Raw genomic sequence first — 10,863 nt, 5'->3', positions numbered from 1 at the left:
GTTCCCTCTGTCACTGTCTGTCAAGTAAGTAAAATCTTTTTTTTTTAAATGTTGTTTTCAGGGGCGCCTGGGTGGCTTGGTCAGTTAAGCGTCTGCCTTCAGTTCAGATCATGATCTCAAGGTCCTGGGACCGCACCCCAAGTTGGGCTCCTTGCTCAGCCTGGAGTCAGCTTCTCCCCCTCTCTCTGATCCTCCTCTGGGCTGTGCTCTCTGTCTCAAATAAATAAATAAAACCTTAAAAAAAAATGTGGTTTAAAAAAAAAAATGTGGTTTGCAATCCTATTTATCCCCTTAAAACTCCTCCCCTTCCACAAGCTGGGATGCAATTTACATGTCACATAATCTTTTTAAACCACAGCAGTTTGTTGGGCACCTCTATGTTTAGAGTGCTTCTACAAGAAAACCTGATTTAATCCTGAACATTCTGCTCGGTAAGCCCAAAACTAATGTAAAATACTAGGAAACACACAATATAAACTTGAACCAAAATATCAGGTTACATTTAATAATTGCAAATATATTTATTACAATTTACAGATTAGTTAAAGTTATATACACAAATATAATTTTAGCTATAAAATCCCAACAAACTGGTTACATTTAAGTCACTGGATCTGTAGAAGCCAATTTAGTCTTCTAGTCCCCTAAATTCACCTTCCTTAAATTATACAAAAATAAAATCTGATAGTTTGATTTCAAGTTGAAGATGGACAGGTGCTGTTACCACATTGCAACACTCAGAAAAGGAAATTTTACCTGTCTGTACAAAGCCTTTCACACGCTACACTGATACTTAAAGCACCATCGTTTAAGACTTTAAATGTATACAATGTTCAATTACAACTTCCAAGTTTAACTTTGTTCTAACAACTAGGATTGGGATGAAATGACAAGAATTTTTTTCTCCTTCAGTACAACTTTAAAAAAGCCCCTTCTGTCCTTTCGGTCACTGTCTGATCACTTCCTTTAAAGGAGGGTAGTAAACGGGAGAATTCTTCACCAAGCTTTTACTCTTTTGGTAGTGAGGGTGGAATCCCAAGGGAACAAGTTTCCAAAATCCAGACCATGTCAAGCGATGCCATTATTTTCAAATATGCAGAGGCGCTAGATTTCAGACTCAGCCATGAACTAGAACAGTATACTTCCGTCTGGTTTCAAAAGAATGCCCGTACCGTTTTCAGAAAGCTTTCTTCAAGGCAAATGATCCCTTCTTTCCAACGGACACAGTTGGTGCTTAAAACCAGCCTCTTTTCCCAGTGTTACAGCAGAACTCTGCCAAAGCATTCCCTAGGATTCCCGAAAGTTGGAGGCGCACCACACACGCCGTATACCGGCTCTGCCACAATCTGACCAGCTTTTCAGCTGTTGTACTCTTGGCGTGTTTAGGTACGAATGTATGTATTATTATTGGAGGCGGTTCTTAGAGCAAACCAGATAGGAATAAAATAATGACCAGGTAGATTGTAAACTGAGGTAGTAACTCTGCAAGCACTTCTAACAAAAAATTGTTCCCACACTGAAACAAGTTCAAACTTAGGTCACCTGTTCTACTCACGCTTTCCATTACCTGCAACAAGACGTACGTGGGGTAAAAAGAAACCAGGAAGGAGCTGGTAAGCACGACACCTCAGCCTAGCAGAAGCACACCAAGTCGAGCGAACTAAACCAACCACGGACAACCAGCCACAGCAAAAACTTCAGTTCAAAAGAACGCTCAGGGCTAAAAATGGACTTTTTCTGGTTAAGTCTGTAAGTACCCTAAGTCTATAGTACCATCCTTTCCGGAAAGCCTAGGCCTTGTCATTACTTCTCTCACTACCAGTAGAACACAATAAACTTGGAGAGCGATGAAGTCTGTGTTTTACATTGCAAATGCCCTTTTCCAAGTTTATAGTGTCATCCTGACAGGTTTTAAAAGTGACGGTGCTGAAGCATGAGATTAATAACACTGGTTTTCTGTTGACGGCATACACAGCAAAACCGAATCGCTCTGAGAAGTCTCCTAGTTTCCTCCTAGGAAAATTCTCGGCCTTTAAACTTAAAAAGTAAATGTCTATGATGCAACTATTACTCTCCGGAGTCTTACAAATTCTACCTGTTGAAATATACAAAGAGCCATTGGACTGGAATGACAGTAACATACACAGAGCCCTCTCCAAGAAACAGTTTGCACAGAAGCTAAACGTGTGAGACATTAAAATTTGGCAGAAAAAGATGCAGCTTTCCCAAGGTAGCAGAGGGTACTGCACACCTAAGTTTTGTGGCAATCCTTGGAAAGATCTCAGGTAGAATTTAACCTAGAAAGAAAAACCCACCACACATGTTCACCCAAAGTCATCTTTAGAAGGGACAAAGTTGACACAAGATAATTTAAGTCGGTAGCATAGACAAGACTATTTTCTTAGCGTTGAAGCTAGCAGGACCACGTCACTGAAATAAAAAATAGAGAAAACATAAACGCCCATTAACTTTAGAATGTTGGGTGGGAAGAGCCCAAAGTTTTCAGACAGGTATACATAATTTAAATTAGAATGGAAAATGGGCTTTGAACCCTATAAATATTGCTTCCCAAGGAAAAGGTCTTGAAAATGTAAAATTTCACCTTAAAGGGTCTTTTACACCTCAGCAAGCACATGACATTCAAAAATACATCCAACTGAATCAAAAAAGGGAGGATTAGGAATCATACCATCTGATCCTTCATTACCAGGGCGTGCCTTCAAACCTGGCCTATCTCTGAGTGGGATCAGTTACAAAAAAAAACATTAAACTAGGTCACTATATCCAAGTTGCATATCCTCTACAAAAAAGGACAGCTGCCAATTTTTTGTTGTTAAAAGAAACCTCTCAAGTAAGAGGTAGTGTATGTGCGAGTTAGAGGCCGCCAAATCATCTTAACATTGCATGAAAGCATTAAGTCCTTTGAAGCATCCTTCCTGGAGTCTATTAAACATTCTTTCTCTGTGCTCAAACGTCAAGCAATATCCAATAGCATTTTCTGTTTCTTGAATTCGTTTCTGGAACCTGCATCCATCCCGGGCAAATTCTTCCCATGGTCCTTTGCGGTCCTCATCACCACTTATATAATACTCAGTAACTTCTTCAAGGAAGGTTACCTATAAAGACAAAGACTAATTTTAATCATGCTCTACAATCTTAAAATCATCACTGAAGTAATTAAGCCTTCATGCTAATTCTTTCAGAATATCAAATATCCAAATATCTTACAGGAATATGCGGTTTCAACTGTAACAAGAAAAAAAGAAGTTCTGACTAGATGGCATCTCAATTAAAAAAAAAAAAGTGAACAAACTCCATCTTGATTTCCTTCACACACACACACACACACACACACACACACACACACACACACATTCCGGACTCCCTCTTGCCATCCTGTCATCCCACCTCCCTCCTCTTGGCTTTTGGTTAATAAAATGAATCCAGATGAGGAACTGAGAATTTCCTGATGTTATCAGTGCTTTTTTTTTTTTTTAATCCTTAGGGAAATACAGTCCTGTGACACACTTCTTCCAAAATGACAAATGTTACCCAAATTTTTTTCAGAAATATTCACAATAGTTATTAGTCAATGTTAGTCAATGCTTTTATAACAGCACAAAAGTTTTAACAAGATCTTCGCCAATTTCCAGTCTTCCTTTTTCCTTTTAAATACAATTTCACTTTTCAGTACTTTCCAATTTTTGCATCATTAACACAGTGTTACTCTTTTATTAGTTTTGTAATCAGACTATAGAAAAAGTTACCTAGTAAACAAAATACAGCCAAATTAACCTATCTTTAAGGTTATGTTACTAAAAGAGACTTTGTAGTTGAGATGAAAACCCTCTTTGTATTCCACCTCAATCTGCTACCACTATATACACATGCAGTTGTAAATACTATATTGTAAATATTAAATATAGGATTTCATGTAATGAGTGAAAGTCCCTTTTAATCCCTACTTAATTTCTAATATAGAAGTTTTTTTCGAGGTGCACCTGGGTGGCTCAGCTGCTTAAGCATCTGCCTTCGGCTCAGGTATGATCTCAGGGTCCTGGGATTGAGTCCCACATCAGGCTCCCTGCTCAACGGGGAGTCTGCCTTTCTCTCAAATAAACAAATAAATAAATTTCTTGCGAACACAGCAAACTCCAGAAGTAAATACTTGCTTTAAAATATGTTCAACAGTTACATCAGCTAATCCCACCGTGGCCTACTCCTTTCATTCCCTTTACATCAGGCCACGGAATGCCCTTGAGGACAATTAGCAGGTACGTAACATCTTACTAGATATTGCATTCTAGAGTTACTCACTCATTGTGTCACTAAATTAAGTAACAACAGCAACATTTATCTATGTTTACCACAGGCCAGGTTCATTTCAGAGGACTTCACAATTTTTATTTCATTTAATCCTCACATCAACCCTATAGGGTCTGTACTACTACCATCCCCGTCAGACAGATAAAGAAAGTAAGGTTAACTGACTTGTTTGCAACCGCACCGCTTCCCTCTGGTGTCGTGATCAGGATTCAAACCCAGAGTGCGGCTCCACAATCTGCACTATGTCACTGATACAGGCGGTTTAATTCTCATTCTAGGAATCAAGCGCTACCCATGATTCCCACATACCTCAAGAACGGCACCTGTTGTCAAAGGCTGCCAAATAATTCTACCATATTTTAGACATAACCTTTTATAAATGCTGTTTCTTGTTCACAATCAGTAGTCTCATATCTACTTGACTCATCTCATTTTGGCTCAGTGAGCAAGCTAAAATGAAACATGAGACTGGCCTGAGGTCCCTGAACAGCTACCAATTAAAGGCAAGGTAATGAATTAGTTTTGCACACTCATCTCATTTAAATCATGCAATAATTCACACAACATTTATAATTATTATTCCCATCAGATAAATGAGTGAATCGAGACCATGAGAAGTCAAGTTACTTTGCAGGTCTGGCTGCTTTCCCAAATTTCTTGGCCCTACCCACTCAGCAGGAAGGAACACAGGCCTCCAGACACCACACGCTCATTCCGTCACTCCATGTTACATCAGGCCACAGGTTAACCTATTCACTAACAGGTTTACCTACAGGTTTACTAATAGGTTTCAACCTATTCACTAATAGGTTTTTATAACCTATTCACCAAACAGATCATTTTGTCAGGGTCCCCTTAAAAATAAAAAGATCTTTCATGACAGTACTTACAGAAGGGTGAACTAAATTTTTAACATGACCATCTCTACAGGTTATCACCATGTAGAGATATTTTCTACCCAGGAAGAATCTCACAGCATTAAGCCGGCCATCTGGAGCCAACAGATTATGGCACTATCCCCCTGAAACTTTCTGACGTGGCAGAATCTGAGGTCAAGAATAATTTACCCTCCTTTCTCTTTCCAAATTAAGTGTACACGAAACTAAAAAAAAAAAACCCTCTACAATAAAAGATACCCTGTGTTTTGGGGGAAATTTCTCTCCAATTAATAACTTTCGCTGAAGGGCACCCGGGTGGCTCAGTCTTGTTAAGCGTCTGCCTTCGGCTCAGGTCATGATCCTGGGGTCCTGGAATAAAGCCCTGCACCACGCTCCCTGCTCAGCGGGAAGCCTGCTTCTCCCTCTCCCTCTGTCAAATAAATAAAATCTTAAACAAAAATTTTTTTTTAAATTAAAAAAACTTTTCGCTGAATAAACAGTAGAGGGAAAAAAATAAAGCAATTCTAAGGACCTCCCCAAATAAGATGAACTTGACAAGGTGTTGGAAGAGTGCAATGTTCCATGAAGTTTTAAGACTAGCTTAGGTACAGGAAGCAGGTCCCCAAGATAAACCAAATAGGTAACCACCATCGTTACAGATGATTATTAACCTGCAAGTGGCCAATAACTAGTACTGCGTTCTCAGGAAACGGCAGTACTATTTTCTGTATTTTTTTTTTTTTTTTTTTACTGTCAAGCAAAATCATGTTCACGTCAAAAGTTTTTATACTGAAATTAGCATCTTCTTTCCTGGCAAACTTGCTACTTGGTACTATCATCCCACTGGGCTCTTAACAGGAATGAAGACACTGTTAATCCTGCGAATAAAGCCCAGAGCTACAAATCCAAATGGAAAGGGCACTTTCCTGCTAGCATCCATAACCCAGCAACTTAGATTTGGGGAGGAACAACATTCCACAGGAGGGAAGAAGGCCGTGGGGGCATGTCAGGTGGGGGTGGGGGTGTCACTTCTTAATCCAAGTACACAAGGTTTGAGTCCTTCCTCAAAAACATGCACTACTCTGTCTCCTGGAGAGCCATGTTAGCGTATTTAACCAGAACAAAACAGTACAAGTCGTCAGGCACATTAAAAAAAGAAGAAAAGAAACAAACCTTTTTTCTCTTGATACGCGTGTGTCTTTCTCCAGAAAGAACCCCACCCGGTACCAAGTCTGGACCTTCCCTCTCTCGGCTGCCTAAGAGCTGCACCTCACAAGATAATACGGTGTGACGACCAGAAATGGCCACAGTCGGCTCAGACAGCCTCTCTGAGTCACGACAGCCTTTCCAAGTTTTCCCTGATGTTTGAAAAGGAGCCTTAAAATTTAGAAGGTTGTAGGGGTCATCGGAATGACAGAAAGAGTTCCACAGCCTGAGACTCTCTGCTTCATCTGCACTAGATTCCCAGTCATCTTCCTCCCCAGAATTATGGTCAGGAGACTCGGGAAGGCTTCCAGTCTGGGGAGAATTCTCCACATCAGACTTGTCAGACGAATCCTTCTCTGAGTCAGAAGGGTCTCCAGGAACAATTCTGGCAGCAGTCTGGATTGTTGCCCTAAAGTTCTGGGGATTATAAGGATCTACACTATAGAAAGAGTTCCAAAGGTGAAGCCCTTCAGAGTCCTGTTCAAGGTCTGATTCTGAGAGTGAGCTGTCACTATCGAAACCATCATCCTCTGTTTCCTCATCCCAATCCTCACCTCCGGAGTCAGAACTCACTTCTAGGTCACTGGACGCTCCCCCCAAAATGTAATCTATCAGTCTGTTACTACAAGCTGGCCTGGCGGAAATGGGAAGTTCATTTTCTAGGTCTGAGGAGTCCCCAACATTTCTTTGGTCCTCTCCAGGCTCTTTCTCCACTGGTATCTCACCAGACAGCCTTCCTTCCAAGGGGCCCGGCTTTTCCAAAGCGAGTGGAACCTCTGTAGTCAACGATGCGATTCTTGCCTCGGTGGGTTCCTGGGCGGTTCCGGGAAGGGATCCAACAGAGGGAACACACTGCGTGGGACTATCTTCGCCGGATTTCAGATCCATCCGGAGTAAGTTGTGTTCCTCCTCCAGGCTGTGGTAGCCATGATCTTGGTCTGGGGTGGGTAACGCTTGCCCCTTGCTGGCCTGCTGAAGGAACTCCAGCCGTTTCGTGCGAAGATGGTGAATTTCTGGCAGGCCCTCTCTAGAAAGAGGCGGACGTCCCTGCCGGGAGGGGCAACCGATCTCCGCCTTAGGCGGGTGAGGAGGATCGCGGTCTTCAGTGAGACAGCTGCCCTCTGCGCTGAGGGTCTGGAAATCAACAGGCTCTCCACTTCCCACGCCGTTCTGATAGCCGAGCCCCACCCGGGGCAGGCAGCCCAGATAGGCGGGGTTCAACAAATAGGAGACGACGCTGAAACTGCTTAAACGCCGTTTTAGAGGGCCGGCGGGCGAAGAGCCAAGTTCCCGGTTAGAGCACAGATGGCCTTGGAAGCCACTCGGCAACAGCTCCACTTCCCCCCAAAGCTGCGGCTCTAACAGAAAAGCGTGCGCGCCAGGGTCCAGAACTCCAGCCTGGGCTTTGAGTCCCAATTCTAGGTCTGAGGACGAGCACTGCCAGTGGATGCCCTCCTCCAGCCAATCGAGGGGACCGGCAGCAGAGTCGTCCGAGGGGTCGAGCCGCAGCGACCTTAAAGATTTCTGCGCCGGGGGGCCGCCCGGGTCCTCCCGAGCCTTCAGGGCTCGGAGAGCGCTGTAGCCTCCAGCAAAATCTAGCCATCTGGTCGGAATCAAACCGCCGAAAAGCTGGCTCCAGATCAGCAGCTTCTGAAGCAAGCTGGGGAGCGGCGCGAAGAGCTGGGAAAGCAGCTTCATCCAGTAGCCGGTCCGAGCCTGGGGCTGGGGGGCAGCAGCTAGTCTGGAGTCCCCGGAGTGTTCCGGGGCAGAAGGTGTGGACAACTTGGAAGGGCTGGGTTGCGAGCGCCGGGGAAAGAAGGAGAGCAGCCAGAACCGGGAGCCCGGCCGCGGCCGCGATCCGTCTGCTGCCGGCTCCATGTCCTTGTTCTGGGCAGTCTCTGAGGGCTGCAGGTCGGGCGTTATTCGGAGACGCCTAAGCAGTCTTGGCCTTGCCGCGCGGCGGAGTCGGGGTCCCAGGCCGATCCCCGGGCCAGGAGGAGAGCCACAAGGGGAAGCGGCTTCGGCCTCGGGCGGCGGACCACAGGCCGGAACCGCAGGCGCAGGACGCAGACGAGACGACATTCATCCTGGCGGGACGAAGGTGTCCTAGTCCGCTCGAGGCCCCTCCACCGTAGACAGAGCCCTCCCGCGGCGACTGCGGCGACTACCCAGAGGGGACGGGCCGTTAAAAAGCCCCTGGGCAGCGCGACCCCGGAAGGGCTGGGCAAGCAGGCGCGGGTGGCAGCGAAGCCCAAAATGGCCGCGGGGCCAGCGCGGAGCAGGACACCTACAAGCAAGAAGACGACAGGAAGGATGGCGCCCGGCTACGCCACCAGCCCCGCGTCGCCCAACGTCACTCGCAGAGCCCCGGCGGGCGGGCCTTTCCGGACTCCTGCGGGCGACCGCTGATTGGTCTCGCGCGGCTCCCTGTCGGCTTCCTTACTCTCTGCGGACCCGGACCACGCGCCGGAGGTTGCATCAGCCGGGCCGAGGCTCTACGCGTGCGCACTCGTTCCCTGGTGGTCTCCTAGGAGACGGCTCTGCCTCGGCGTCCCCCGCCCGGCTCTGCCTTCTGGGCGAAAGGGGACGTTCGGAGATTACAAAAAAATTCCCAGAAGCCCTTTCAAGGGCCTAATACACACCCTAGTGTATACACTTGCCTTTGACTTGCATATATCGGGGTTTCTGTACTGTTGAGTGCTAAGCAGATCATCCACAGGAGATCTTCGTATAATAGGAATTAGCAATACTGTGTAAATACATGTCTGGTGTTAAGACACTAATAATTTGGAGTGAAGAATAATAAGAGTGCAAAACCTAAAGTGAAAAATGAGTCATTCGTATGCATTCCTGCCCCTCCCGGTTTGGAGTTTCTGAATCACTATTTAGCTTTGCCTCGGACATAGCACTCAGTATCTAACCCACAAACATCCCCCACGAACATGTGAACGCTTGTTTCTCAGGTAGTGTCCCTATCAGACTGTCCCATTCAGAGAGGCAAACCAAAGTTGCAGAGGAGGAAAGAAACAGCCCCCAGAACTGCTGACTCTCAAATGCTTCCCAGCAGGCAACACATTCAAGCCCTATTTGTATCCTGAGCCCACCAGAACCACAGGATAAAACGGGCGAAGAGGGACGCACCGACCATTATCCTCTGAAAAACTTTTGTCTGATTATTTTAATTGCTATATTTGATTCTCTGTTGTGAGTTGGTCTTAACTCATTTCTTTATTTCTACTAAAAGTTTTTCATCAACACCTCTGAAGTCAAATATCTATCGCAGAGGGAGTATGGCAGTTTTGAGTACTTAGGGACAGAAGAAAGATCTTTTGGGAGCCAGGAGGAAGCCAATGGCTCTTCCTGCTTCAGTGGGTCTGTTCAAAGAACAGCTACTTCCTTCTAGGAATCTGAAAGGTCCTCAGTCTCTATGGTTTACCCCTTATTATCTTATTCATATCTCTGGAAATATCTAATTTTCAATCCTAAGAACTTCAGAAAAACATATTAAAAGGAGTCAGCTTAATAACAGAAAAGAATCCAAGCATGCAAATTAAATACATAAAGCCTGTTTCTTGGTTGTCGAGTGAGGCTAATAATTCGTCTTTCAACACGCTGGTGAGAGCACTAATTCTGTCTAATACCTAGATAGAGCAGGAGCATAAACATCAGCTAGTATCTGTTATTTATGGGCTAACAGTTATTTCCTATTGCTACACAATAAAGGCTCCGTACACCCTGTCCACCCACTATACCTTACCAGCCTTCTCTTTATAACTTCCCTTCATGCACGCTCATCCTCTAGAACACTGGACTTGTTTCCTGCCTTCACTCCCGCTGTTTCCCAGCTGAAAAAGCCCTCTTCTTGTTATGCAAGTGCTCATGCTTCAAGATGCATCTCAAATGTCAACTCCTTCTTGAAGTCTTTGTCGACCTTCCCAGTCAGAATTGTATTATTATCTACTATGTGAGCACTTAACATGCTACACTGTGTATACCTGTTATGTCCTTACCTGTGGGTCTCAGCTGCTTGAGGGCTGTATCCCAACACCTAGCCCACTGGGTCCCAAAATATGATCTGAGCACCCCCGGGGATCCCATTTGAAGGCCCTTTCAGAGGGCCCTAAAATGCCAAAAAAATGTTCAGAATAATACAGAGCTGTTATTTTCCTTTTTAAGTCTCACTTTCTCATGAGTGTGCAGTGGACACGTATCTTCTAGAGGACACGTGATAAGTGATCTGGCAACAACAGGTGGAATGCAAAACAGGAGATTGGAGTTGTCTTCTATTGAAAGCCAGATATTAAAGACATTAAAGGTCACTCTTTTGCTATAAGTTTTTGTTTGTTTGTTTAGTCTTTTGTTTTTTGTTTTTAAAGATTTTATTTATTTATTTGACATAGAGAGAGGGAGGGAAGCAGGCTCCCCGCTGAGCAGAGAGCCCGAGGTGGGGCTC

The 10,863-nt window shown here is 44.8% G+C and overlaps 1 protein-coding gene across 3 annotated transcripts; it reads right to left on the bottom strand.

The window, feature by feature from the left end:
• Nucleotides 1–489: 489 nt before the first annotated feature.
• Nucleotides 490–8,940, bottom strand: PPP1R15B (protein phosphatase 1 regulatory subunit 15B). 3 transcript variants are annotated; one of them, XM_045982885.1, is made up of 2 exons: nucleotides 6,378–8,938; nucleotides 490–3,116 (listed from the first exon to the last, which is right to left on the bottom strand). In XM_045982885.1, exons 1-2 carry the CDS (start codon nucleotides 8,490–8,492, stop codon nucleotides 2,895–2,897), a joined length of 2,337 nt encoding a protein of 778 aa, XP_045838841.1. In that variant the 5' UTR covers nucleotides 8,493–8,938; the 3' UTR covers nucleotides 490–2,894. The 3 variants fall into 3 exon arrangements, with proteins under 3 accessions (XP_045838841.1, XP_045838842.1, XP_045838843.1); XM_045982886.1 differs by having other exon boundaries at nucleotides 2,959–3,116; nucleotides 6,965–8,940; XM_045982887.1 differs by having other exon boundaries at nucleotides 2,959–3,116; nucleotides 7,136–8,936.
• Nucleotides 8,941–10,863: the final 1,923 nt, after the last annotated feature.

Source organism: Meles meles, chromosome 17, assembly GCF_922984935.1.
Source record: "Meles meles chromosome 17, mMelMel3.1 paternal haplotype, whole genome shotgun sequence".
Classification (NCBI taxonomy): Eukaryota; Metazoa; Chordata; class Mammalia; order Carnivora; family Mustelidae; genus Meles; species Meles meles.
Note: the sequence above shows the minus strand (reverse complement) of the source record. Positions and strands in the feature narration are given on the sequence as shown.

What these genes read in the sequence shown, in the direction of transcription:
- PPP1R15B (XM_045982885.1), bottom strand. Translation starts at nt 8,492, where the DNA reads ATGTCGTCTCGTCTGCGTCCTGCGCCTGCGGTTCCGGCCTGTGGTCCG. An exon ending in CGCGTATCAAGAGAAAAAAG is followed by an intron (nt 3,117 to 6,377) that starts GTTTGTTTCTTT and finishes TTGTCTTTATAG; the next exon opens with GTAACCTTCCTTGAAGAAGT.